The 27,113-nt window shown below is 35.5% G+C and overlaps 5 protein-coding genes across 9 annotated transcripts; 2 read left to right on the top strand and 3 right to left on the bottom strand.

Annotated features, from left to right (window-relative positions):
• Positions 1 to 761: 761 nt before the first annotated feature.
• Positions 762 to 2,609, bottom strand: LOC112588069 (uncharacterized). Of its 2 annotated transcripts, none has more exons than XM_025299835.1 (5): positions 2,341 to 2,609; positions 1,920 to 2,105; positions 1,352 to 1,830; positions 1,171 to 1,269; positions 762 to 870 (listed from the first exon to the last, which is right to left on the bottom strand). In XM_025299835.1, exons 1-3 carry the CDS (start codon positions 2,418 to 2,420, stop codon positions 1,596 to 1,598), a joined length of 501 nt encoding a protein of 166 aa, XP_025155620.1. In that variant the 5' UTR covers positions 2,421 to 2,609; the 3' UTR covers positions 762 to 870; positions 1,171 to 1,269; positions 1,352 to 1,595. The 2 variants fall into 2 exon arrangements, with proteins under 2 accessions (XP_025155620.1, XP_025155621.1); XM_025299836.1 differs by having other exon boundaries at positions 1,171 to 1,255.
• A 519-nt stretch (positions 2,610 to 3,128) lies between these two features.
• On the bottom strand, positions 3,129 to 4,655 carry LOC105186732 (60S acidic ribosomal protein P2). Its single transcript, XM_011147131.3, has 4 exons — positions 4,562 to 4,655; positions 3,707 to 3,879; positions 3,496 to 3,591; positions 3,129 to 3,350 (listed from the first exon to the last, which is right to left on the bottom strand). The coding sequence occupies exons 2-4, from the start codon at positions 3,876 to 3,878 to the stop codon at positions 3,283 to 3,285; spliced, it is 336 nt and encodes a 111-aa protein (XP_011145433.1). The 5' UTR covers position 3,879; positions 4,562 to 4,655; the 3' UTR covers positions 3,129 to 3,282.
• Positions 4,656 to 5,097: 442 nt separating this feature from the next.
• Positions 5,098 to 17,149, top strand: LOC105186731 (transcription elongation factor Spt6). 2 transcript variants are annotated; one of them, XM_019843004.1, is made up of 12 exons: positions 5,098 to 5,280; positions 5,403 to 5,487; positions 7,660 to 7,853; positions 7,959 to 8,075; positions 8,416 to 8,430; positions 8,523 to 8,686; positions 8,881 to 9,130; positions 9,223 to 12,254; positions 13,401 to 13,917; positions 14,054 to 14,291; positions 15,294 to 15,738; positions 15,812 to 17,149. In XM_019843004.1, exons 1-12 carry the CDS (start codon positions 5,242 to 5,244, stop codon positions 16,017 to 16,019), a joined length of 5,304 nt encoding a protein of 1,767 aa, XP_019698563.1. In that variant the 5' UTR covers positions 5,098 to 5,241; the 3' UTR covers positions 16,020 to 17,149. The 2 variants fall into 2 exon arrangements, with proteins under 2 accessions (XP_019698563.1, XP_011145432.1); XM_011147130.2 differs by lacking the exon at positions 8,416 to 8,430.
• A 12-nt stretch (positions 17,150 to 17,161) lies between these two features.
• On the bottom strand, positions 17,162 to 24,292 carry LOC105186730 (uncharacterized). 3 transcript variants are annotated; one of them, XM_011147128.3, is made up of 12 exons: positions 24,063 to 24,217; positions 23,256 to 23,920; positions 23,054 to 23,166; positions 20,944 to 22,969; positions 20,294 to 20,424; positions 20,127 to 20,216; positions 19,939 to 20,040; positions 18,322 to 18,410; positions 18,132 to 18,245; positions 17,886 to 18,059; positions 17,641 to 17,771; positions 17,162 to 17,550 (listed from the first exon to the last, which is right to left on the bottom strand). In XM_011147128.3, the coding sequence occupies exons 1-12, from the start codon at positions 24,078 to 24,080 to the stop codon at positions 17,430 to 17,432; spliced, it is 3,774 nt and encodes a 1,257-aa protein (XP_011145430.1). In that variant the 5' UTR covers positions 24,081 to 24,217; the 3' UTR covers positions 17,162 to 17,429. The 3 variants fall into 3 exon arrangements, with proteins under 3 accessions (XP_011145430.1, XP_011145431.1, XP_025155616.1); XM_011147129.3 differs by having other exon boundaries at positions 17,379 to 17,550; positions 17,617 to 17,771; positions 24,063 to 24,219; XM_025299831.1 differs by lacking the exon at positions 24,063 to 24,217 and adding an exon at positions 24,274 to 24,292 and having other exon boundaries at positions 17,420 to 17,550.
• An 871-nt stretch (positions 24,293 to 25,163) lies between these two features.
• Dhps (Deoxyhypusine synthase) lies at positions 25,164 to 27,084 on the top strand. The gene is made up of 7 exons (XM_011147127.3): positions 25,164 to 25,516; positions 25,595 to 25,869; positions 25,950 to 26,168; positions 26,253 to 26,445; positions 26,539 to 26,642; positions 26,716 to 26,841; positions 26,931 to 27,084. The coding sequence occupies exons 1-7, from the start codon at positions 25,408 to 25,410 to the stop codon at positions 27,012 to 27,014; spliced, it is 1,110 nt and encodes a 369-aa protein (XP_011145429.1). The 5' UTR covers positions 25,164 to 25,407; the 3' UTR covers positions 27,015 to 27,084.
• Positions 27,085 to 27,113: the final 29 nt, after the last annotated feature.

Raw genomic sequence — 27,113 nt, 5'->3', positions numbered from 1 at the left:
AAATGTAAAAGCTCATTGAGCGCTCAGTGAGCGGTTGTAGTACTGAATGCACCCACTGAATCGCAACTGTTTCTCAAGCGTGGTCTACAATGGCCGCAAGCAGTAAGAAGTAAGCATGAACAGTAAGAAATGGACCAACCACAGTTGATTATTTTTGTCATAATCGACTGTGATTGGTTTATTTCTTACCGCTTACGCTTACTTCTTACTGCTTACTGCCATTGTAGACTACGCTTAAAGGTCATTCTACAATGAGGTTGTAGTAGTATGCAATAAGCAAATTGACTAATCACGATCGATTATTCTCTTTACGATCGAAGAATAATCGACTGTGATTGGTCAATTTGCCTACTGCATACTACTACACCTCATTGTAGAATGACCTTAAGGCTCGTCTACATTAGCTGTAAGAGTAAAGGCCTATCCAGGCAAACTTGCATAAGCGCGTAACGCATATGCATAAGGAAATTGACTAATTATGATCTGTGTAGTAAAAAAATATTTTTTGTATTAAACATACGATTAGTCAATTTCCTTATGCATATGCGTTACGCGCTTATGCAAATTTGTTTGGATAGACCCTAAAGGCTCGTCTACAATAGCTGTAAGAGTAAGCTTAAGACTCCATGCATGCGGTGAACTGCGGCAAATGCTGCGGTGACCAATCAGGAGGGAGGCGCAAGTCCGGTTGCGGCAAGCTCCGGCATGCGTCTGTCTCCTGATTGGTCACCGCAGCCGTTTGCCGCAGCTCACCGCCTTTGACTATATAACTATGGACTGCTAGCAATGACTTTGGGCATCTATGAACATCTGCAGCGCCGCCAGTACCAAACACGGCCATTATTAGAACTATCATCGCACTTTTCATTCCTGTTTTACCATTAAAAAGATATTATTTGCGATCATGAATTTATAAGGAAAGGAAAATATAAAGAATACAAAATATGCTGTATATAATAAAAATTACATTAGTTATATAGTTTATGTTATGAAAATCTTTTTTATACAATAACAATTAGTATTTATATATAAATAAAAATAAAAATATATATGTTAAACATAGCATCACATAACATATATATGTTAAACATAACATAAATAAAAATAGAACTTTGTTATTAATGTAAAAAAAAACGTTACATTTTCCATATTTGTTAAGATATTACTGACCTTTGAATAAAATAATTTTTGTAAACTGATGTCTGATGTACTCAATATTTTGGCTCATTAATTTCCCTTCATAATTCATAAGAATCTGTATATAACATTCTATAATTAATTTAATTAAATAATATTTGTGATTTTCGAAAACGTCTAACTCATTAACGTGGTTGTTAAAATTTATAAATACCTTATCCATATCAATATTACGTATTGTTTTTATAATTATTTCTTGGCATGCATTTTTCTTATACAAATTATTCTGTAATTTATAAAAATTAAAAACTTTATCAGCGGCAACAATGAGTTTATATGTATCTTCTCGTGGATAATGTAAATATCCACAGCTTTTTCTTTCTATGAATGTAGACTTCATAACTGTACATTCGTTAAAAAGATAAAGACATGTTTCGCAAGTAATCTTTTTTAATAATTTAATAATTAAACTTCCTTAAACTACTTGACGACATGTTTGCCACTTTTTCGGTTGTAATATCTCCTGGATATCTTATTAAACATTTATCACTTGACGCCACAGTATTGGTTTTTGTTGAATATGTCATATCATCTTGTGTTTGTCCTTGATGAGAACCAATTGTTGATTCATCTTCCATCAATACTTCAGAAGATGCATTATTGTTTTCGTTACAGTGTATACTTTCTGTTATGCTATTAACAATTTTTTTTTATTTGTATAAAGTTTGTATGAAAGTGGTATTATTATAGTTTAAATGTATTAACAATTTTAGTAATATTACCTTAAATTAGAAACATGTGGAAATATAGATGGTACAGATCCTTCGTACAAGCGTAATGATGACAATTCAGTTTTGTACATACAGGTTTCATTAAAATGTTCTTGACATACAGTGCTATTTGTTTTTATGGCCACATTTTTCAATGCTTTCACCCATTTTGTACGATGTTCCAGATTTTTTGGAAATCTAAAAATATTAATAAAGATTTAAACTATTTTAGTAATATATTTGTTTCATATGATATTCTCATACATGTCTAAACACATGAAATTGTACAAACATTACTTTTAATTGCCGTATTATTATTGCAATCTCATGTGTTTATATGTATACACATATTATACAACACTGCTTTCTTACTTTATTTAAAAATTAACCATTTAATAAGTTATTGTTGTAATGTAACATGAGAGAGACTTACGCAAATAAAGCCACATGCTTTCCTGTCTTTTTCTCTTTATGAATAGAATTATTGCACCAATGGACAACACAGTATTTCATTTTTATTTATTATTTTCTTGTTTGTAATTGCCGTGTTATTATATATCTCATATGGTATAATATATAGCTACTTGATACGTCTACTTCGTTATCATTCGTTATGCTCAACGAGTTCCATCATTTGCCGTGTTTGGTACTGGCGGCGCTGCAGATGTCTGTAGACACTTATTGCGTGGAAAAGTAAGCTGCTAGCAGTCCATAGTTATATAGTCAAAGCTCACCGCATGCATGGAGTCTTAGCTTAAGGCTGTAGGCTGTAACGTAAGCTGTCAGCGAATGAAAATATTTCATTTCGTGTCTTGCAACCTTACAGCCTTATTCTTACAGCTAATGTAGACAAGCCTTAAGAGCCAGAACAGACTTTTGCATACCGCATAATACACAACGCATAAGAGAATCAACAAATCAGAGTTCTTCATTTCCTTCCTCAGCACAGAAGCTGCTTGCTGCTTGAGCCCTAATGATCAGCTCCTGACCATCAACAATCTATGGAAGGAATACAAGTACGATGCCAAATAGTGTCGGAAAGAGAATCTGCTCAAGCTGTTTGAAAAAATGTACAATTACCATTATGCTAAATTAAATTAGCAATTTAAGCCTTCGTCAATATACTCAAAACTTGCTAGTTATCACTCATAATATGCAGAGGGAAAGGTAGATATATAAAAGTAGGCATAGAAACAAAATAATGGAAAATGTCAGACTAAATTCAGTTAAATATGCTTTATTCCTCAGTAGTGGTATAGTGGTACAAATTTAATATACTTTATACAATATAAAAATTTATTGGATTTCACTCACTACTGCTAAATATGGCATATTTTATTCTTAAATCAAGTTGTTTGATTTCGAGATGAAAAATCTAGTCGAACAAGCCAAAGCCCATGTCATCTTCTGATTCAGATTCTTCTTTGGTGGGTTTCTTCTCTTCTGTTGGAACAAGATCATTTATGTAACTAATGTTGATACATAAGTAATTTGTATTTGTCACTCTCACAACTTTTATATTTTTATGTAAACAAACTGTAGATGTAGTAGACTGTTGATGTTATGATAAAAAAATATATGAATTTACCTTTCTTCTCTTCTATTATAACTGCTGCATCACTGGCAAGAATAACAGCTGCAGCAACTGCTCCACCAACTGGCATGGATGATAATTTTTCCCTGCCTAAAATTATACAATAATAAAAATTTAGACCTCATAAAATGTTATCCTTAAGTAAGAAAATGATGTTTTATAAAATCCACTACCTTTAGTAATAGTTAATAATTTAGTAAAGTACCTTTAGTAATCAACTCGTCAATAGGCTTTCCATTTAATTCTGAAATTACTTTCTTCAACTTTTCAGAATCAGTTTCAATTCCAACAGATGATAAGACCTTCTCAATATCATTCTGTCTTGGTGAGGCTTTGCCTCCAAGAACAGCCAGTACATAAGCGGCCACGTAACGCATTCTATAAGATAATATATTTGCATTAAATTATTGATACAATATAAGAAGTACAATTCTTTTAAAATTTAGTCATCAGTAATGAATATATCTTCACAATCATTCAGACGAAAGATGGTATGATATAAATCATCATAAAATGATAAGTTTTTATATGTATATTGATATAAAAATGTAAAATAAGCAATGGATAACCCATTGCGCTTGGAGACAGTTCAGTTCAGTTCAATATATGGCTCCGGACTGCATTCAGCTTTGTCCATACGCCATTTTCCAGTAGTATGAAGGTAAAAGAAAAACAGGAACAACGAGTATGCAGTTCCCACGATCAAAAAATATGCATAGTTACAGGAACTACATCCAACCGCCACGAAAGCGAACAAGACTTGCGCTTGGAAACAATGATATCGAATTTATATATTTGATTCTAAAAAAATCTGTGCGTATATATATGTATAAAATTAAAATTCGGAAGATAAACATTGTAAGAAAAATAAATATATATCCTTCATATGATCTATTTGTAGGTTTTACAAGATACAGACACGTGATACAAATGAAGAAATCCAACGATATAGTTAATAAAACACAATCGGATAAAAGCATTGCATATTTTATCTTAGTAATGTTTAAATTACTTAAAGCGCAGGTATTATTCTCTATGTAAATTTGAAATGCACACATACCTTTAAGTCTTACGACACGAAACGGATCACGCTCTACAGTACTACAGTACAAAAAAACGTAGGGTAGTAAGCAAACTGAGATAGAAGAGAAGAGGAACCGCAGAGATTATGTAGTATGATGAAATGGTAACTGCATCGAGAATTTGTGTCCTATCGTCACGCCCTCTTTAAAGTTGATTACATTATTTTTATTGGGTTAAAAATACATTAAATAAGATTTGATTCCCAAAAAAATAAATGTTTCTGTTGAGCGACGTTATTTTTATCTTCCAACTTCATTTTATGAAAAGTTTACATCACAACTGACGATCCAATAAAAACTAATTTTTCAGAAATAAAAATGGCGCTATAAATTCCGGTTTACAATGATGATTTAAGCTTTAAGCCGTAAGAAATTAACCAATCACAGTCGATTATTTTCCTTACATTCGACTGTGATTGGTTAATTTCTTATAGCTTAAATCACCTATTGTAGACCGGGGCTAATATAGAAAGTGCGTACAGAATTCGTGCATCTTCGTATGATCAGTGGAAGAAGATGAATGTAGTAGAAGGTAGTAGAAGGTAGTGAAGTAGAAGGTGGTGGAAGGTAACGAAGGTGTTATAAGAACCTGTTAATTAAGTCTGAATCATTGTAGTTTTTGAAAAATTTCGACAGAGTTTAGCGATAACGACAAAGAATGGCACAGTATCTAGATTCCGAGGCTGATGTGAGCGAGGCAAGTATTGTTGCGGCTTTTCACGCTTTTTTTTCCTATGTCGCGAATTTTATGTAATTGATGATATGCCCAAACGATGCTCGACATTGTTTCTTGAACCAAGGCAATTTGACATGTTTTAGGGTGAAGAAGAGTTAGATCAGAATGAAAAAAAGAAATTGAAGAAGCTAAAGGCGATGGAGGAGAGCGACGATGAGGAGGAAGAAGGTAAGAAACACTATAGTGCATGTCCATATTCTTTATGTCCACACCGCATGCTCGATAAATGCTACTACGACGATTTTTATTGAATAATGAATAATGTCTTTGTTTATACTGGATAGAATTTGTTGAATTTGAAAAGCAAGACTAGATGCTTGAAGATGATTAAAGAAGGTTAAATATATTAAATACCATTTGACTTATTCTTTTTCAAAGAATTGGTATACATTTTCAGAACTTGAGAAACAAGTATATAGTTAATAGATATATTTACAGCTCTAACGGATGTAAATATAAATTTTTTTAAATCGGACAGCTGGGACCTACATACGATATAAATATGTTTTCTACTGAACAAGAATATGGTTTATTGAATATATTGCAAAAACTAATGCGTGCTATACGAGCCAAACAGGTTGTTTAGTAAGGACTCGAATTTGTGAACACAAACAAATTAATTATGGAAACCTATCAGTGGTAAATGAATATTGTATTGACCTTGTTCATAAATTTGATTTTGATAATCTGGAAATATTAGATTGCAAACCATTTTACAGAAGATAGTTGCTTTCTGTAGTGTTATATATCAAACAAGCAATAGACAGTATAAATTTGCATACTGATACTGTGTTATTAACACGTTGACTGCCACGGAATTTTTCACGATTCCGGTCTAAAGAGCCAATTTGATTTAATTATGTTATATTATTAAAAACTTTAATAATAGTACATAATAATAATCAAAAAGCTTAAAAAATGTTTTTTTTTTAGAAAACATTTTTTATTCTCTTTCCTGAGGCCATCTATTCATATTTACACTGTTATGCTACGAGTTTCCTCGTAGCTGTACAAATATGGCAAGTAATGAAGAGACGAGATAACTCATAGTTAGGCGTCCTGGGCAAGTAAACAACCTATGAGATATCTCGTAGTTGGCAGTCAATGTGTTAAATACGTCATATTGCTTAGTTCTCTTAAAAAACCTTCAAAATAAACATATAACTTTTGTAATAGGGTGTTTCTGTTTCTTACAAGTATGACACATGAAGTGCAAAGTGCTTTCTGTTCGTTTATCCTAATAATAGTTAAGTTTTAAAAACATTGTTTGACTATGTCAAGTTCAGTATGGTTTGGTTTGTCTTATCGTTATACTGCACAATTGAATTTGGCTGACTCTTAAAATTACACATGTGAACCTATTTGTGAGAATTCACGATACTTCTAGATTCCTATCTAAGTACCAGGATTGAATTGGTATGGTATAGCATATACATCATAAAAGAAAGCAGCCAAATCAAGAGCTTCCTTTTCTGTTTTGTGGATTGACAAAGGACAGTATGATATTGTAATACAATTAAATGATTTTTGTATTAATATCAATGTTCGAGGAGGAACAATTATTGTCCATATGTTAGCATATATACCACTGATGAGGATCATATATAAGGCTGAAATGTTTGGTTCTTCTTATAATTATAATATGTATTTTATTAATAATATGTATTTTATTGTATCCAACATTTATTAAAATATTTTCTGTAATAAAAAACATATATATTGTGTGGAAAAGTTTCAATTATCCAATTTTTAAAATAGAAGTATATAGTTAAGATTTGATGGAGAAACAGAAAAAAAAATTAATAGAAGAATAGAGAATGCACAGAGAAAGAATAAACTAATTGTCAATATTGCTCAAACTTTTGGACCTAGTTGATATATAATGTTTGATGTATAATGATTTATAAGATTTTATAAAGATATAAAGATATAAATTATTTAGATCTCCTAATACTAAATACTGTCAGCAATTGCAATAGATCATAATAGTATTGTAATTATATATACATAGTAATTGTTAAGAAGCATAAACCATTAGATAATGTTTAGCAGAAAATTTTACAACCATTGTAAAGACATCTTATTTTAAGAAAAATATCAACATATTTCCTGTTTTTATTGTTGCTAAATTAAGGCTTCTTGCACAATGCCAGGCAACAAGCAATAAGAATAAAAATAGACCAATCACAATCGACTATTACAAGAATAATGTATTGTGCATTGGGCATTGTGCAAGGGGCTTAATAATTTTTAATGGGGTTTATGAATGTTAGATAAAATTTTTTGTTCTTTAATGAGTTTCAATTATATAATTATATGCATTGATGTTATATTTTATAGATGATGAAGATCAATTACGCGAGGAACTGAAAGATTTAATAGATGACAATCCCATAGATGAAAGTGAAGGTGAAGACAGTGATGGTTCTGATCACCATAAAAAGCGTAAAAAAAGTGATGAAGACTTTGATGATCGTTTAGAAGATGAAGATTATGAGTTATTGGAAGAAAATTTGGGTGTTAAGCTTCAAAGGGTATAATCTATATATTTTATTATCTTTAAAAAGAGCAACACACACATACACATGAATGTATATATATATATGTATGTATATATATTAAAAGTTTCATTTTTACAGAAACGTTTCAAACGTCTCCGAAGGATCCAAGATGAGGAATCAGAAGAAGAAGAACAAAAAGAGGCTGGTGAAGAAAGGGACGCTATTGCCAATGAATTATTTGAAGGCTCTGGAGATGTAAGTACTATGAAGATATACAAAATGCAGTGTGATTTTGTCAGTGTGTGTTGTACTAACACCAACTTATATTTTTCCTATCTAAATTAATCCAATAATTTTTTTTAAATGTGACAATTCATTAAAATATAATTTAATTCTATTAGCATCAACTTAGGTTTTTCTTATCTAAATTAATCTGATGATTTTTTTAAATGCGACGATCCATTAAAATATAATTTAATTCCTATTTAATATTTTATTAACTTGTTTTATTTTTTATATAAGTTCATATGTAAATTTTTATCGTGTTTAAATAAATATAACGTTTGCATTTATCATATATGTATACCTGCGTCAGGAAAGAGATATAACGGTATGTATAGTATGACATATCTGCATTTGTATTTGTGTGAGAGTAACACAGTGAGTATAACATTCTAATGTATACTTTTATATTGTTTACAGGAAGATGAAAGACGAAGCGAACGAAGCCATAGACCAGAAGTGGAGAACTTTGAAGAAGGTAGTGACGAAGGCGAATATACCGATGCAGATGACTTTATTGTCGATGATGATGGCAGACCTATTGCTGAGAAAAGAAAGAAAAAGAAACCAATATTTTCAGACGCGTATGTAGAAAACTTAAATATTAAATACAATTTATAACTACAATTAAAATCAATCGTGTTGTACCCAATAATACGTTGTTTAAACGTAATATAATATATTCTTTATTTCATAATTGGTTACAAATTTTACATCCATTGATTTATTTATAATTTGCACAAATAAAGAAATAATTTAACATGACAAAATCATCTAGGGCTTTGCAAGAAGCGCAAGACATCTTTGGTGTTGATTTCGATTATGATGAATTTGGTAAATATGGCGAGGAAGATTACGAGGAGGAGGAAGAAGAGGAGGAGGATGAATACTTGGATGAGGAGGTTGACGCAGAGCGGCCGCGACGTCCGAAGAAACAGCTGAAGAAAAAAACAACAAGGAAGAGCATCTTTGAGATTTACGAGCCAAGTGAATTGAAGCGTGGCCACTTCACCGACATGGATAACGAGGTACGAACAAGAGCTATGCGCCAGATATTAATAATGATCTATATCGTTTGTTAAATTACCATACTTACATTTGGTTTGACATTTTGTTACAGATACGTAACACAGATATACCTGAAAGAATGCAACTTCGATCGGTACCGGTTACGCCGGTTCAAGAAGGTTCTGACGAACTGGAGCAGGAAGCGGAATGGATCTACAAACAGGCGTTTTGCAAGCCCACGATCTCAATTCAGGACGCCCATCTGAACGCTGAAGCTAAGGAACGTGCTCGCAAAGGGCCGCAGACTATCACCAAGATCAAGAAAGCCCTGGACTTTATGCGGAATCAACATTTCGAGGTTCCCTTCATATCCTTCTATCGGAAAGAATACGTGCTGCCCGAGCTGAACATCAACGATCTGTGGAAGGTATACAAGTACGACGCCAAATGGTGTCAACTGCGTCAGCGGAAAGAGAACCTGCTCAAGCTCTTTGAGAAAATGCGTAACTACCAGCTCGACGAGATCATGAAGAATGCAGATGCGCCGCTGCCAGACAATGTGCGGGTGATCAAAGACGACGATATCGAGAGATTGAAGAATGCGCAGACGAGTGAAGAGCTCAATGACATTTATCATCACTTTATGTTGTACTACAATCACGAGATTCCGAAGATGCAAGAGACTGTGCGGAAGAAGGAGAAAGAAGCGCGGCGGGAGGCGAGAATTCAAAAGCGCAAACAGCAGATCGCCGAGGCGGAGGAGAACGGTGAGGATCCACCGGAGGAAGAACCAGAGATTGAGGAGGACGAAGAGGTCGACGAGACGTTGAAACAGGCAGTGAGAAGTGGACCTTATTCGATCTGCAGGAAAGCCGGCTTGGACGGTCTGGCGAAGAAATTTGGTCTGACGCCCGAACACTACGCTGAGAATCTTCGTGATAACTACCAACGTCACGAGGTGGACCAGGAGCCGACTGAGCCAATGACTATAGCGGCCGAACACTGCAGCTCGCGATTCAAGAGTCCTGAAGAGGTACTGAAGGCCGCGCAATTGATGGTAGCGATCCAGCTAGCGCGCGAGCCGCTCGTGCGCAAGTGCGTGCGCGAAATGTACATGGAACGCGCGAAAATTTCCATAACGCCGACGAAGAAGGGTACTAAGGAAATCGATGAGAACCACCCGATCTACTCCATGAAGTATCTCAAAGACAAGCCGGTGCGCGATCTCGTAGGTGCGCAATTCCTGAATTTGGTAATAGCCGATGAGGACAAGCTCATCACGATAAGCCTCAGTGACAGTATCGAAGGCAACACCAGCAATAACTATGTTGACGAGATGAAACAGCTGTACTATCGAGACGAATTCAGCAAGAATGTGCAGGACTGGAACGCACTGCGTGTCGGTAGTGTCGAGATCGCGCTCAATCGCATGGTCATACCGAGCTTGAAGAAGGAATTGCGAACCAACCTGGTCGCCGAGGCGAAGGAGTGCGTGATGCGCGCCTGTTGTCGCAAGATGTACAACTGGATCAAGGTTGCGCCGTACAGCTGCGAGTTTCCTGAGGAGGAAGACGAGGAATGGGACACTAGCAAGGGTCTGCGCGTCATGGGTTTGTCTTATGTACCCGATTACTCTCAGGCTGCTTTCACTTGTTTGGTCGCAGCTGATGGCGAATGCACAGATTATTTGCGCTTGCCGAATTTGATGAAGCGCAAGAACAGTTACCGCCAAGACGAGAAGACTATGAAGGAGGCGGATTTGCTGGCGTTGAGAAATTTCATAGCTACGAAGAAACCTCATGTTGTGGTGGTGTCCGGCGAATCTAGAGAAGCAATGATGATCGCAGCCGATATTAAAGAGTGTATCACTCACTTAACTGAGGACGAGCAGTTCCCTAGCATCCAGGTGGAAATTTGCGATAATGAGCTCGCGAAAATTTATTCCAACAGTAATAAGGGTGTCTCAGAGTTCAGGGACTATCCGCAGCTGTTGCGTGAGGCTATTTCATTGGCAAGAAGGGTGCAAGATCCATTAGTGGAGTTTTCGCAGCTGTGCACGGCTGACGAAGAGATCCTCTGTCTCAAATATCACACTCTGCAAGACCAATTGCCCAAGGAAGAGCTATTGGAAAATCTCTACCTTGAATTTGTCAATCGCGTGAACGAAGTCGGTGTGGATGTGAATAAAGCAGTCCAACAAGCATACTGCGGCAATCTGGTGCAATTCGTGTGCGGTCTTGGCCCACGTAAGGGCCAAGCTTTGATCAAGATGTTGAAGCAAACCAATCAAAGATTGGAGAACCGAACACAATTGGTAACTGCTTGTCACATGGGACCAAAAGTGTTCATCAACTGTGCTGGTTTTATCAAGATCGATACTAATAGTTTGGGCGACAGCACCGAAGCGTACGTGGAAGTGCTAGACGGTTCGCGTGTACATCCCGAGACGTACGAATGGGCTCGAAAAATGGCAGTGGACGCTCTTGAGTATGACGATGAGGACGCTAATCCAGCCGGTGCTCTAGAGGAGATACTTGAGTCTCCGGAAAGATTGAAGGACTTGGATCTTGACGCGTTCGCCGAGGAACTTGAGAGGCAAGGCTTCGGCAACAAGTGCGTCACTCTCTATGACATCCGGGCTGAGTTGAACAGCAGATACAAGGATCTTCGTGTGCAATATCAGTCACCCAGTCCGGAAAAATTGTTTGATGTTTTAACCAAGGAGACACCCGAGACTTTCTACGTCGGTAAGCTAGTGTTGGCCACTGTAGTCGGCATCAGTCATCGAAAACCGCAAGGTGATCAGTTGGATCAAGCGAATCCAGTGAGAAACGAGGACACAGGTTTGTGGCAGTGTCCGTTCTGCTTGAAGAACGACTTCCCGGAGCTGTCGGAAGTGTGGAATCACTTTGACGCCGGCGGTTGCCCAGGGAAAGCAACCGGCGTGAGACTGCGATTAGACAACGGCATATCCGGTTATATTCATATCAAGAATTTATCCGACAGACACGTTGCGAATCCTGAAGAAAGAGTTAGCATCGATCAAATCATCCATTGCCGTATCGTGAAGATCGAGGTGGATCGTTTCAGTGTTGAGTGTACAAGCAAAAGCAGTGACCTTGCTGATAAGAATCACGATTGGAGGTAAACGAATTACATAGATAAATGGAACAATATACAAAAACAATTACATAGATAAATGGAACAATATACAGGATGAGGAAAAAAGATGAAAACCCTTAAAAATTTCGAAAGATATAAGTTTTACAGAAAAGTATTTCAGACAAAAGTTATAAGGCTCGAAATGATATATTTATCGATCTTATCAGTTTGACCTTGAGTGGCGTTGCCAAGGTCAGCTTATTTTTTTTTTTTTTTTTTTTTTTAACAAAAATTCCCATTTTTTATTGTATCATCTTTTCCTATCGATTAATTTGAATAACTTTTGTTTGAAACATTTTTTTATTTACCTAATATGTTTTGAGATATTTAATGAAAACTTGATGACTTTTTCAATACTTAACTTACGATATCTCGCCAACTATTTGTCGGAAGAAAAAATGCTATTAGATTTTTTCACTCTATTTGGTCTCAAGAACATATTATTACAATAGTTCCCTTTTGTTAATTTATTGACTTTTGGAAATTTCAAAATCATCAAATTAACAAAAGAAAAAAGTCAAATTAACAAAACAGCAGGATGCTGTTGTAACAATATATTCTTGAGACCAAGTAAAATAAAAAAGTCTAATAACATTCTTTCTTCCGACAAATAGTTGGTGAGATATTGTAAGTAAAGTTAAGTATTGAAAAAGTCATCAAATTTTCCTTAAATATCTCAAAACGTATTAGGTAAATAAAAAATGTTTCAAACAAAAATTATTCAAATTAATCGATAGAAAAAGATGATATAATAAAAAATGGGGGTTTTTGTTAAAAAAAAATAAGCTGATCTTGGCAACGCCACTCAAGGTCAAATTGATCAGTAAATACATCATTTTGAGCCTTGTAACTTTTGTCTGAAACACTTTTCTGTAAAACTTATATCTTTTGAGATTTTTAAAGGTTTCCATCTTTTTTCCTCACCCTGTAGGTTATATAGTTATAGAACGATGAGTTAACTAAACCGCTTTTGTGATTACATTAACGATGTAACAAATTTGTAAATGTTACTGAATCATTTTAGGTATTTTTGCCACTATTCTGTTTCAATTGTTGATGTAATATGGATTAAATAATTGAATGGACTTTACGCAAACCGATTAGTATAAATTAAATATGTATTTGCAGACCGCAACGAGATCCGTATTACGACACCGAGGCCGAACAAAAGGATATGAAAGTAGAAGAAGATGCAAAGAAGGCGAAACAAAGACAGATTTATGTGAAGCGTGTCATCGTCCATCCATCTTTCCACAACATTAGTTTCATCGAGTCCGTGAAGCTGATGCAAACAATGAAGCAAGGTGAGGCGATAGTAAGACCGAGCAGCAAAGGTTCCGATCACCTGACAGTCACATGGAAAGTCACCGATGAGATCTATCAGCACATCGACGTGCGAGAGGAAGGTAAGGAGAACGCCTTCTCATTGGGGCAGAGCCTATGGATCGGTAATGAAGAGTTCGAAGATCTGGACGAGATTATCGCGCGACATGTGAATCCCATGGCCGCTTACGTTTCCGAATTGTTGGACTTCAAATATTACAAGCCAACGGTGGAAGGGATCAAGGACAAGGCAGAAGAGGTATTGAAGGAACAGAGGAAGGAGAATCCCAACAGTATCCCTTATATAATATCAGCGGCTAAGGTAAGCATTTGTACTTTTTATGAAGGTTGAAGTAAAATCATTATGAAGGTCATTATCAATTATGAAATTATTATGAATTATGAAGGTTGAAGCAAAATCTATGTTGTTGAAATAAAATTATCTCGTATTCTCGCAGAATTACCCCGGCAAATTCTTGCTCTCTTACTTGCCGCGAACCCGTTGTCGCCACGAATTCATCACGGTGACGCCCGAGGGCTTCAGATTCAGAGCACAGATGTTTGGCAGAGTAAATGATTTGTTCCGCTGGTTTAAAGAACATTTTAGAGATCCGCTTCCTGGACAATCCACTCCTAGCACGCCGCGTGGTGCAATGACTTCCAGAACACCTTATACAACACCAGGAGCTGTCAGTGGTGAGTCCTCCAACTTCATGAATTAGTTATTGCTATGAATTAACCCTTTGAGCCACGAATTTTTCCTTTTAACCGATTTCTATAAAACTTTGTATCCAGGGGTTTTCAAGGTCGCTGATTACGAATCCGTTGTCAGATTTTTGAAATTCAAAATGGCGAATCTAATATGGCGGACGTAAAATTCAAAATTCAACCAATTTCCGTGAAACTAGGTATCTAGAGGTTTTTAATGTCGCTGATTACAAATCCGTTGTCAGATTTTCGAAATCCAAAATTAGGCGTAGAAATTTGGATTTTTAAAATTCTCGCTTCGTTGTATTTAATCAGCCATCGTAAATTTTGAAAATCTGATGATGGATTCATAATTAGCGACCCAAAAACCCTTCAATATCAATTTTTCTAGAAATTGAAGTTTTTTCTAAGTTTTCCGTCCGACATATTGAATTGGTCATCTTGAACTTCGAGAATTTGATGATGATTCGTAATCAGCAACCCAAGAAAACCCTAGATACCTAGTTTCATGGAAATTGGTTGAATTTTTAATTTTATGTCTGCCATATTGGATCCGCCATTTAAAATTTTTTAAATCTGATTCAACGGATTCGTAATCAATGTCCCAAAAAAATCCCTGCGTATCAATTCCCAGATAAAAATAGTTCTTCCCAGATAAAAAAAATTCTTCGTCTTGCCATATATTTATTCTTAAAAACATTTTATTGTGTTTACTTATTTACTATTAACAATAATAAATTTCAAGAATTTATAAGTAATCACAATTATTTTACACTAGTTGAGGTCTTAAGAAACCAGAAAATATAATTGCTAAGAAATCGATCATTAAAACTGCTCATAAAATATAAAAAACTGACTGATATAAGTGGGTCTCTGGGTGTTCGCCTGCGCCACAAAGGGTTAACAGTGTTACACTTTTAATCTGGTTAATTAATGTTCTCCTCGAAGCTTCTGTCGACCGTTATCGCGAGATCAACGTTTTCGTTTCAGGAATGAATCAAGAGGCGATACAGAGAGTCGCACAGAATCTTCCGCATCATATGTTGCATTCTTTGTCGCAAGTGGCGAATCAGACACCGCACCATTATCCACCACACACTCCAGGTGCAACTGGCGCTGCTGGTTATGGCGGAGTGCATACTTATCCGAACACACCGTATACGCCGTCCGGACAAACTCCATTCATGACGCCTTATCAGACGCCGCATCATACTCCGCATCACGGTCAGCCGACTCCGAGATATGGTCAACAGACTCCGAGCCATCACCAGGGGCCCTTCGTTCACCCGCCCCCGCCATCGATGACTCCTGGTCATCACAGATCCGCTCAATCGCATAGACCTACGCCACCCTTATCTACTCCATCTGGCGATCCCACCGATTGGAGAAAAGCTGCTGAGGCCTGGGCTCGACTAAAGAGTGGTCCTCGTGTATCGTAAGTACACAAAGTGATACCAAAGCTTACATTCAGTTCAGTGTTAATATAATTTAAACGTTTTTTTTTCCAGTGGGTCGACGCCGAGATACGAGGAATCTAGAAAAACTCCGCGCAATTACGACGAGTCGGCCGGCAGGACGACGCCCTCTGGCAGAAGTAGACCTTCTTCCACGCGAACTCCGTCATACAAATCTCCGCGAGGTACTCCACATACAAACTCTAGTCCGCGGAGCATGTCTCTAAGCGGGGACGGCACTCCTTTATATGACGAAAGCTAACAGGGTCGTTGTATCTATATAAATATATATATACATATATATAGCCCACTACAAGATATTAGTTACCTCATATCAAACGCGTATCGACAACAAGCATCTGCGTCATCTCCATGAACGAAAGATATGAAAGATTATGCATGCGTCGTTATAAATGCTACTTGATAAAACGCGATTTGCGACACGCGTAGACCTGTACAAGCTCTACATCTATGCGCACGAAATTTTTGTTTATATTATATCAAGAAAGGAATGAAATATTGAGATCAATGGCGCTGTATACCTACAATGTAACTAACGCGATCACATTAATCGTGATTTATTTATTTATTTTACGTATATATCTTATAAAGTATATGTTTATATTTCGTATTAAATCTTTACTAAGTTGCAATTAACTGTTTTTAGTAACCTTACAAGACTTCAACTTGCTGCTTGGTTCCTCATTTTCTATTACTTCTCACAACGGTTTCAGTTAGAATTCTGCGAGGTTACTAAAATGGTACTAAAACGACCAGTTAACTGCAATTTGGTAAATGCGGCCCTAAATAGGTACAAGTTACACGCAGCGGTGGATTTTTAGGATTCTTTTAAGACGCCTAAGAACAACCTATCGACGTGTTGACAGTATCAAACTCCTGGAATGCGTTTATGTCGATACTAATGGCATGTTTAATGCATGCAGCAGCAACTTTTTTGTATTTTACTGTCACAGATACATATATTTGTATAATACAGCCAGGAAAAACCGATTACTTGAACTTTCCGTCATGCCAACAGCAAAAATATCGTATCTTTGAGATATAAATACATTATGTATATTTATAGTGAATACTCTCTCTATATATAAGTATAAAATCTTACAATATACAACTATTCGAGGAAATGTTGCGCTTGCCAGGAACCGCTAGATATCTAGTATCTAGCACTTAATGTTTCATTTAGTAAGTATATTTTCTTGTATAAAGTATGCAAAAGTGAAGAAAACTATTTTATAATTATACTAAATGAAACTTTTATTTGAATATGCACGACGTTTGTTTCTTATATGTCGTTGACTTGTAGAGAGCAGCCGATATTTCTTACATACTTTATACAATTGTTAAATGGTAATATTAAACGAACGAAAGTAATATATCCGAAGCTTGTGCTTCAAATATTCTGCCTCTTTATTCCCTGTTTTACAATTATTTACATAAGTATTTTTACTAAAAAATAATAAAGGGGGGAATATTGACACATCACTTGTACATTCACAAAATATAAACAATATATGTGTAATACCTTAGAGGAATAATATATAAATAACTTCAGAACCGACAAATACGTAGAAAAAATATTTTTTTTTAATCCACATTTGTTATGAATATCATTTGCAAAAATATATTTATCAAATAATTATATTGCTGCGCATTATATAGGAGAAGCCTGATTCTCCGATAAGAAGTCCTCTTGCGGAATACCTTGATGATAAGCATAGACCATACATTGCTCGTAAGGTTTCTTTGTTGGTGAGCAATGCGCTATGTTGTGCCTAGATAAGATAAACAGATCACAATGTCGAGAGTTACACTCATGCGTGCTAGAAAGAGGAACATACATTAAATAAAAAAATGGATGCTACTTGGACTTATTAGTATCGTCGCACGATTCTCTGCTGAAGGATCCCTCCATCTTCTGTCGTTTTCTCATACTGTATCTCGATTGTTGTACTTTTGCATCTCCATTCGTGTTTGATCGAGAGCTACGTAAGCGCTGCGCAACAAAAAATCATTAAGCATAATTTCTTTCAAAAGTATACGATAAGGATTGTTTCTTTTTTATTTTGATCAATATTAAATTTTTCTCTCAAATTAATTTTAACGTTACCTTACGCGGAGACACCTGTTCTTCTTCGTATTCAGCATCGCTTGATGAGCATGTCAATCGTTTTGCTGTGCTTTGTTTCCCATGGGCTATAGATTTTTTAGATTTTCTCGCGTTACTCGTAGCTTTATCTTTAGATGATTTAGCGGAGAGATAACGATTGTCGATAACGATTGTCTAATTGGAAGAAACTCGATAAAAACCCCTTTTCGTTGATCTATGTTTCTTAGGGATGTTATAAGAGCTCACCTGATTTTTATTCATACTGGAAACCTTATTTGTTTTGTGTAACTGTTTAGCCACACTATTTTTCCTTGATACGTTTCCTGAATTTGCTTGTTGCTCCTTATTCTTTTTGATGTTCTATATTCAACAACGTAAAATATATGTATGTTTAAAGAATGTACACAACTATTATGACATGTTCACTTAGCATTACCTTCCTCGGGCTCTCATTCAGCGAAGTTGATTCTTGTGAATGGCCTAAGTTATAGATTGGAGTGTTGTCTTTCAAAGTTATTCGTTCGCCTGTGTAAAAAAAAATAACAGTGAGAACGTAGTTTTGTCTGTTCTTCATTTCATGTTAACATAAAAAAAATATATGTGCAAGTATGCATGCAGGCACGCATACGCACACACATACAGGGTGTCCCATTAAAAAAAAACGCATCTCGATAATTCTTTAACAAAGCATTTTCAGCAAAAATGTTTCAGACAAAAGTTTCAAGTGATTTTAAGTATGATTTCAAGTGGGACATAAAACAACTATATTATTTTGTTTAAAAATAGCACCACTTTCGAGATATTCACTGATCATTATTTTTCTTAAATGGAAACCCCAATTTTTCATTACACTGGCTTTTTCTACCAATTAATTTAAACAACTTTTGTCTGAAACATTTTTTATTTATCTAATATTTTTTTTAGATATTTAAAGAAAACTTGATAACATTTTCGATATTTAACTCACGATATCTCGCTAACTATTTGTCGGAAGAAAAAGTGGTACTAGACTTTCCTGCTCTATTTAATCTCGAGAATATATTATTATAACGCCCTAACTTTTGGAAATTTCAAAATTATCAAATTAACAAAAGTCAGGGCGCTATTGTAACAATATATTCTTGAGACCAAGTAGAGCAAAAAAGTCTACCACTTTTTCTTCCGACAAATAGCGAGATATCGCGAGTTAAATATTGGAAAAGTTATCAAGTTTTCCTTAAATATCTCAAAAATTAGGCAAATAAGACAAATCAAAAAATGTTTCAGACAAAAGTTGTTTAAATTAATTAGTAGAAAAAGACGGTGTAATAAAAAATTGGGATTTCCATTTAAGACAAGTAATGATCAGTGAATATCTCGAAAGTGGTGCCATTTGTAAACCAAATAGTATAGTTGTTTTATGTCCCCTTTGAAATCATATAACTTTTGTCCGAAACATTTTTGCTGAAAATGCTTCGTTGAAAAATTATCGAGGTTGGTAACTCATGTGGTTATAGCTAATGGAGGCATAGAGTTAATTGAGATAAAGAAAAAGCCAAATACTGTTTTGCAATATTCGCAATAATTATCAAACTATTAATTATAGAAATTTGATGACGAATGAGCGCGTGCCGAGATGGCATTGGAAGCATATTAGCCGTTCCGACCATAATGTGGCTCAGTCGATCTAGCAACTATTGCCAGCGCACATGGCGAAACATAGAAACGGCGAGATGATACATAAGTAGCGACGCATCGCCTTTCCCTTCACCGAACGCTGGCAATAATTGCTGGATCGATAATAATTGCTGAGTCGCGCTATGGCTCAAGCAGTTGTAATGCTTCTCCAGTAGCATCTAGCTGCGCACTCACATACATTAGACTTTTATAATTAATAACTTGATAGTTATTACGAATATCGCAAAACAGTAGTATGGGACTTTTATGTTTGTCTTAATTCTCTCTCCACAAATTCCTCGGAGCGAATTATGGAACGCTGTATATACATATAAAGGATATTATATTTTATTTAATATTTTAAAACATACTTATAACTTTTCATTCTATCACACACCTGTCCAGTAACACAGTGGTGGCAAGATCCTACGACCTCTTGAACTAATGGATATACTCAGTGAGTCCATTGTAGAATCGTGAGACTTTTTTTCGACTTCTTCTACTTTGCATGAAGCACGACAAATAGAATAAAAAGCACAATAAAAATACAATATGAAGACAATCTCAAGAAACTGTCGCACTCACCCTGTTGCAATGACTTCCACATTAGGCAAAATTGTTCGATTTTCGCAGGGCATCCATTACGACATTGTTTCAAGAGTTCCTTGGAAATAACTAAATGTGACAAAGTAAGATTATTATTATTAATCGGTAGATTTAATATGCCGAATATTATTGGGCGATATCTGTACCATGTTTATTCTCGTTCACCGGTCCAAGAAGCTGATAGAGTTCGTAATTCACCGTTTCAATCAATGTTGGTGACAATCGCCTGAGCACAATATCCGTTGTGAAGTTCCTATGCACGACGTAGCCAACTTCGCTAAAGAAAGAAGAAAAAACGTAACATTATCTTGTGGTACTTATATTACAAAGATGATACATCGATATTAATGTTATATGTAATATACAGGGTGTTCCAGGACAATTTTTACAAAGTTCGTGGAGACATAGAGCGGGTTGAAACAAACATAAAAGTCCCATATTGTTTTGCGATATTTGCAATAGTTACCGAGTTATTAATGACAAAAATCTGGGAGGAGTGGACGCGTACCAAGATAGATGACTAGAGAAGCGTTGCAGCCTCTCGGGCCACAGCGTGGTCCAGTCAATTTAGCAACTGTCGCCTAACCGGCGAGGGGAAGGACAACGCGCCGCTATTCGTGTTTTATCTCGCCGCTCCTACGTCTTGCTGCATGACATCGATAGTTGCTGGATCGACTGAGTCGCATTGGGATTTTTATGTTCCTGTCTCCACGAGCTGTAAAATTGTTCTGGGATACCCTGTATGTAGATAGCTGTTTATTGGTTATATAACTTTTAACATAGCAAGAGCATTTACTTGAGCAGTTTTCCTTGAAAACTCAAACCTAATTTATTCTTGGAAGCGAAATGACACACTACTTTCGGCGCCCACGCGGTCAATACTTTAGGATTATTTTCATGCTTCTTGGGTCGTCTGGTTGTAGTCGTTGTAGGTATAACCGCATCAGCAGGATTCATATTGTGAGCTTCATTCTTAATATCAGTATTTGACGTTGCATGATCTTCTTTCATGCTGTCAGTGGTTGTTGCCTTGGAAGGCGATTTGTTCGCGACAATCACAGGTTTCGCGGTGATGGACTTTTTCGGTGAGACCTTGCGAGTTTTTTCTGTCGGCCGGGTAATCGTGGATTTTTTCTTGTCTTCGTTGTCTGTGATGCTTATATCCGAGTCATGCGACTTTGCAGATCTGTGCACATCTGCTTTAGTTATTTTTAAATTCAAATTCACCGGTATCGACGAGACTACGATAGGTTTGGACTTGTTAACTGCAGTCTCGCTTTTCGGTAGTTCGATGAATTTCTTATGCGATTCTCGCGAGACATAAAGTTTCTCGGGGAAATCGTTGTCACTCTCGTCACTGAGAATCGTCACATCATCTTGGCACAAATCAGCATGAATTTCTACTCCGGCCGATTTGTTATTAGCCGCGATGTTTTTTTCGACGTTGCAATTGGTTGCGTAATCGACGTCCGTAAGCAGCAACTGCTCTTCTTCCATTCCACGCGATTTTTGTTGCTTTGTAAGAAAGTTCGGCTGAATTCTTTGTGGCTGAAACAAACCGTGCAGCCGTTCGTGTAAATTACATTGAACACGCGTTGTAGGATCAACCGTCTTCCCTGTGCGAACGTTAAAATCCGTTCTCAGTAACTGATGGCTGTATAAAGTCGCTTTCGGCGATTCTTCAACAACGTTCGCTGCTTCGCGATGTGTTCTTATGTTTTCCATTTCCATTTCTTTATTCGTGATGCTAATGCTGGATTCATCAGGAAATGGATTTTTCTTCTCGAAATTAGCCGTAGGAACTGCAAGGTGAACGAATTGCTGTTTAACATTCGCGTCGCACTGGTCATTCACCGCGTGTATCTGCTGATCCGATCGATTCGTTTTCTTTCTTACCTTACGCTTCGGTAACTTTCTCGACGCTTTTTTCGCTTGTAGGACGCGCTCGATCGAGATTTTCGGTATGCCTGCATAAATTTCGCTTTCAGATTGATCGGAGTCTTCATGTTTATCGTATTCTGCCTCGACGCTGTCTTTCATATTCAAGTTTAACTGGCTAGGATAGGTATTGTTCTTTATACTTCCATATCCTAGATCGGTGGAATGGCTTTTCAGTTCTGCTCGTTTCTCAAGTTCATTGTCATTCATACAATTACCCTTATTGCACACGAGTATCTGTTGTAGCGGAATCGCTTCCGATTTGGGTATTTCATAACTTTCGTTGTAACTACGTTCAGTTTCTGTTCTGTAAGACATTACATAATCTAAGCAATCGAACATCTCAATGATCTTGTCAATATATTTCGGAGAACAATTCCTATCCGCCAAGTTGTTAATAATGATATTCAGCTTATCCTCCTGGAGAATGTCTTTCAATTTATTTGTCTTCTTGACGGGACTGAATAGTTGATTTATGTCTGTTTCAATATTTTGTTCGTTTTTCTCAATATCTGCACTGCTTGCTTGTGTATTCATAGGAACAGAAGGCTTTATGAACGTGTACTTTTCGTGACTTTGAGTATTACGTGTACAATTATATTTCTCTATATTCTCTGACGATCTATTGTGCAAAGTTTTCGATTGAATTACTTGCGCAGTGGATTCAATCATTTTATAAGATTTCATCGGAGTATTATTCCTGCATATATATGTTTGATCTGTCACTTCGCTTTTTAAATCGTCGTCGCTATCAGTGATAGGTGTTGGCCAACGAAATGTTATTGGACATCCTTGACTGACAAATGTCCTCCATATTTGATAAACATTCTCCCAATCATCAGGAAAACCATTGTGAAATTTTCCACGAATATAAGCTGGTAATTCTGTGCAAATACAAATGATTAATATTTAAATCAAGTATGAAGTAAGATATATGAGCAAAGAATAAATTTTATGCAAATAGTTACCATTTCTGTCATCAGTAAGATTTCCTTGAAGATGATATTTGTGTTTGAAAATGGATTCAATGCATGTAGTAGAATATCTTCTTATAACTGATTTACTCCGTGCAACTTTGCCGCTGTTAATAAAACAATGACTGTTACATGTAATGTTTAGAAAGATATTAATATCAATATTAATCATGCTATATAATTATGTTCTACTTACCATTCTAATGTTCCTTTGATTATTAACTGATATTGGTCATTTAACATAACTTTCCATTTTGAAAATATTCTCTCAAGCTTTGGCAAATCATCAGCTGTTTCTGGTACAATGGAAGAATGCAGGTGTTCTTTGTCACTACATATGTTAGCAGATATGCAGCTTCTAGTATCAGTATTTGAATTTTTAAATGGAACATTATTTATCTCAAAAGACTCAATTGAATTGTTGGATGGCATTGATATAGATTTGTTGCGTTCTGATAATGTACAAGGCCTATTCTGTATTTTCTTTGAAGCATGATATAATTTGTTTACTGTTGGAGGTGGCATTATGCATTGATCAATATTATCCTGTTTAATGTTCTTGCTTGATTTTATACTAGAAGTAGCTATCTTTCTTCTGTTAGTATTACAAGCTTGTTCTTTTGGAAGTATACTTTTTAGATTATTACTAGAGGCTATAACCTCATTCTTAATGCCCAAAAGTTGCAGGGATGGAGTTACACAACTAGAATCCATGGTATTTGCATTAATGCTCGATATATTAGACCAGGTTGATATAGATTGCTCGATATTATTATGTACATTCTTCTTTAGCAAAGCTAATTTCAAACAGCGTTCTAGCTTCTTATAACGTTCATCCATTTCAAGATCGCCGAATGTAGTCTATAATCAAATATGATTATTATCAGGTAATAATTAAAAATATATTTTAATATAAGGCCAAAATAATTTACATATTACGCAATTCAACAGTCAAATGTATAGTTATAAACTATAATAATCCTCAAGCAACTCAAATATTTACCTCAGTTTTGTTTGCCATGAAAAAATATTGTAAGAGTATGCGTAAGATGGCGACAGACGTTCAGGATAAAAAGCAGATAGAGAGCGAAGCGAGCGTGCGAAGCGAGAGCGCAAAGAAGAAAATCAAAAAGACAACCATCAACGGACAAACGGAGGAAAGTTTGTTGGCTCGAGGCCTTTATTTTCGAAAATTTATGAAAAATATTGTATACCATATTTCATCAATAGAGCAATTGGCTGAGAATCGTGATATCTAGTGACATTCATGAAATCGTATGAAATATCGTATGCGATAATTTTCAAGAATAATGGCCGCGTTCAGTAGAACAAAGGTTGCGTTCAGAAAACAAAGTGCTCACTGAGCGCTTAGTAACTATTGGTCCTTACTGTTAGATCCTTACATTCAGACCAATAACGTTGACGAATTACTCAACCGTTGTGTAACCGTTGTGTTTTCTGAACGCAGCCATTGATATGTAAAAATGCTGCGTTCGGAAATGTCACTCGTACATCTGCTGCGTTGGTGTGAGAGAAACATAAAAATGAGATAAAGAAAGAGAGTATTCGAGTGACGTTTCCGAATGCAGCCTAGGGCTGCGTTCCGAAATTCACTGCCAATACTGAAAATATGTAGTTTATGTCACGTATACTATAGAATTTCAGTGCTGGTAGTGAATATCGGAACGCAGCCTTGGATAGATGTACTTTGGACGTTATGCGCATGCGCCGGCATGCGTAGAGGCTAATTTAAAAAACTGTGTTTAATAAGATTAATATTATGACAAGAAAAAAAATGTGTAAATAAAAGAAAAATTGAATTCCAAATATGTGCCGGTGATTATAAAAGTAACTTAAGTCACATTTTCTATTTTTATTGTGAGCAATTGTATACTTATCTCATTACTCGTCAATAAATTTACCTGTGTAAAGAAATATTTTCAGCCTATTGCTTTTCTTCCACATAAATAGTAGGATTGAATTATTTTTGTTTCCTTCTTTTATCACTTTTTATATGAACCAATAAATGACGTATTTAACTGATATTTAAATTAGGTTAAACTGGTTAAACTAACGAAATTGATCAGGTTAGGTTATGCTGGTTCAACGAATGCACGCATGTGCATTTGCATTGAAGTACACGAATTGTGGAAATGAGAGATTGGTTGCGTTCAGAAAACACAACGATTATACAACGGTTGAGTAATTCGTCAGCGTTATTGGTCTGAATGTAAGAATCTAACAATAAGGACCAATAGTTACTAAGCGCTCAGTGAGCGCTTTGTTTTCTGAACGCAACCACTGACTACAACTCCAATACAGTTGAAAAGAGCAAACTTGTTAGTATCATGGCTAGCACATCAAAGGAAAATTCATGTAACAGTGTAGAAGAATTAGCACGGAATGCTGTACTAGTTCATAGTATCTCTATAACACCTAGTGAATCTACGGTAAAAGGTACTTTTTTTATATCTCATTAATCATTTTTATTGTTAACGATATAAGTTATATATATATATATATGTATACATACAGGTTATGATTTCAATAATGGTCTTGACTATCATGAAATATTGAAAGCTATGAGATTTTCCGGCTTTCAAGCTACAAATTTTGGATTAGCTGTAGAAGAAATAAAACAAATGTTGAATCAACGGGACATTCCTCTCATAGAAGATCAAATTGACAGTTTAGAAGAAGATGAATTTATAAAAAGAAAATATAGTTGTACAATATTTTTAGGCTATACGTCAAATATGGTATCTTCTGGCATCAGGGAAACTATAAGATTTCTTGTCCAGCATAAACTTGTAGGCTAGGTTTATATATTTAATGTTTTTTATTTATTAAAGATCTTGAATTATATGATTTTATAAGGAAATGTTTCCAGGTGGATTGTATAGTTACTACAGCGGGTGGAGTGGAAGAGGATTTGATAAAGTGTCTAGCACCCACATATCTTGGAAAATTTAGTTATGATGGCAAACTTCTCAGAGAAAAAGGGCTTAATAGAATTGGAAATTTGATAGTGCCAAATGATAATTATTGCTTGTTTGAAGATTGGGTGATGCCGATATTAGATGCGATGTTGGCTGAACAAATAAAGCAGGTGTGTAAATTCTAATAATGATAAAAATAATTTTGAGTCACAATGTAATTGTTATTTTCATGATTGAATTGGGCCTTACATTAGGGTACATTGTGGACACCATCTAAGATAATAACTAAACTTGGTGAAGAGATCAACAATGAAGAATCAATTTACTATTGGGCTGCAAAAAATAAAATTCCAGTATTTTGTCCAGCATTGACTGATGGTAGTTTCGGTGATATGATGTTCTTTCATTCTTTTAAAAATCCAGGACTTGTAGTTGATATACTTGCAGGTATATCTGTTGATATTTTATGTAACTCTTATTTATTAACACAATATGTTTGAATTGATAAGATAGCAAGATATAATATTTCCAATTCTATAGATCTCAAAAGATTAAACACCATATCTCTGAAAGCTGTGACAAGTGGTATGGTAATTATTGGAGGTGGTGTTATAAAGCATCATATCTGTAATGCTAATCTTATGGTAAAATTGTTTTACTTGATGTATTATTCCTGGATGTATACATAGATTGAGTAATAATGACACTTTATTACAGAGAAATGGTGCTGACTTTGCTGTTTTTTTGAATACTTCTTCGGAATTTGACGGTAGCGATAGCGGTGCTCGGCCCGATGAAGCGATTTCTTGGGGAAAAATTCGAAAGAATGCTAATCCTGTCAAGGTAACGATATTGCCTATTAATACCGAATTCACTATATATTATCGAGTTCTCGTCGAGATCTCAGATGACATAGCGCTTTTCTATTTCAGGTGTATGCAGAGGCTACTTTAATATTTCCATTACTAGTAGGAGAAACATTCGTTAGATATCACATGTCTCATAAAGATAACTAAGTATTTAGAATATAATGAAAACTTTTCAAGTCTTACATATAATAAGGAAATTAAAAATAAACAAGCATTGTTGGAAAAAATAGTAAAAATTGTTAAATC

This window comes from Harpegnathos saltator, unplaced genomic scaffold, assembly GCF_003227715.2.
Source record: "Harpegnathos saltator strain DR-91 unplaced genomic scaffold, Hsal_v8.6 scaffold294, whole genome shotgun sequence".
Classification (NCBI taxonomy): Eukaryota; Metazoa; Arthropoda; class Insecta; order Hymenoptera; family Formicidae; genus Harpegnathos; species Harpegnathos saltator.
This window is presented reverse-complemented; position numbering and strand designations above follow the sequence as displayed.

Excerpts from the sequence above, each read along its gene's own strand:
- LOC105186730 (XM_011147128.3), bottom strand. Across the intron at positions 23,167-23,255 it reads ATCAAAGGAACATTAGAATG|CGGCAAAGTTGCACGGAGTA; the intron begins GTAAGTAGAACA and ends TTTTATTAACAG. Across the intron at positions 17,551-17,640 it reads GACGATACTAATAAGTCCAA|GCACAACATAGCGCATTGCT; the intron begins GTAGCATCCATT and ends TATCTTATCTAG.
- Dhps (XM_011147127.3), top strand. The coding sequence starts at position 25,408 with ATGGCTAGCACATCAAAGGAAAATTCATGTAACAGTGTAGAAGAATTA. Across the intron at positions 26,446-26,538 it reads TGTAGTTGATATACTTGCAG|ATCTCAAAAGATTAAACACC; the intron begins GTATATCTGTTG and ends CCAATTCTATAG. Across the intron at positions 26,643-26,715 it reads TCTGTAATGCTAATCTTATG|AGAAATGGTGCTGACTTTGC; the intron begins GTAAAATTGTTT and ends ACTTTATTACAG.
- LOC105186732 (XM_011147131.3), bottom strand. The coding sequence starts at position 3,878 with ATGCGTTACGTGGCCGCTTATGTACTGGCTGTTCTTGGAGGCAAAGCC. Across the intron at positions 3,592-3,706 it reads TGACGAGTTGATTACTAAAG|GCAGGGAAAAATTATCATCC; the intron begins GTACTTTACTAA and ends GTATAATTTTAG. Across the intron at positions 3,351-3,495 it reads TATAATAGAAGAGAAGAAAG|AAGAGAAGAAACCCACCAAA; the intron begins GTAAATTCATAT and ends TTGTTCCAACAG.
- LOC105186731 (XM_019843004.1), top strand. The coding sequence starts at position 5,242 with ATGGCACAGTATCTAGATTCCGAGGCTGATGTGAGCGAG. Across the intron at positions 8,687-8,880 it reads AAACCAATATTTTCAGACGC|GGCTTTGCAAGAAGCGCAAG; the intron begins GTATGTAGAAAA and ends AAAATCATCTAG. Across the intron at positions 9,131-9,222 it reads TCACCGACATGGATAACGAG|ATACGTAACACAGATATACC; the intron begins GTACGAACAAGA and ends ATTTTGTTACAG.
- LOC112588069 (XM_025299835.1), bottom strand. The coding sequence starts at position 2,420 with ATGAAATACTGTGTTGTCCATTGGTGCAATAATTCTATTCATAAAGAG. Across the intron at positions 2,106-2,340 it reads AAGCATGTGGCTTTATTTGC|ATTTCCAAAAAATCTGGAAC; the intron begins GTAAGTCTCTCT and ends TAATATTTTTAG. Across the intron at positions 1,831-1,919 it reads CCACATGTTTCTAATTTAAG|CATAACAGAAAGTATACACT; the intron begins GTAATATTACTA and ends AATTGTTAATAG.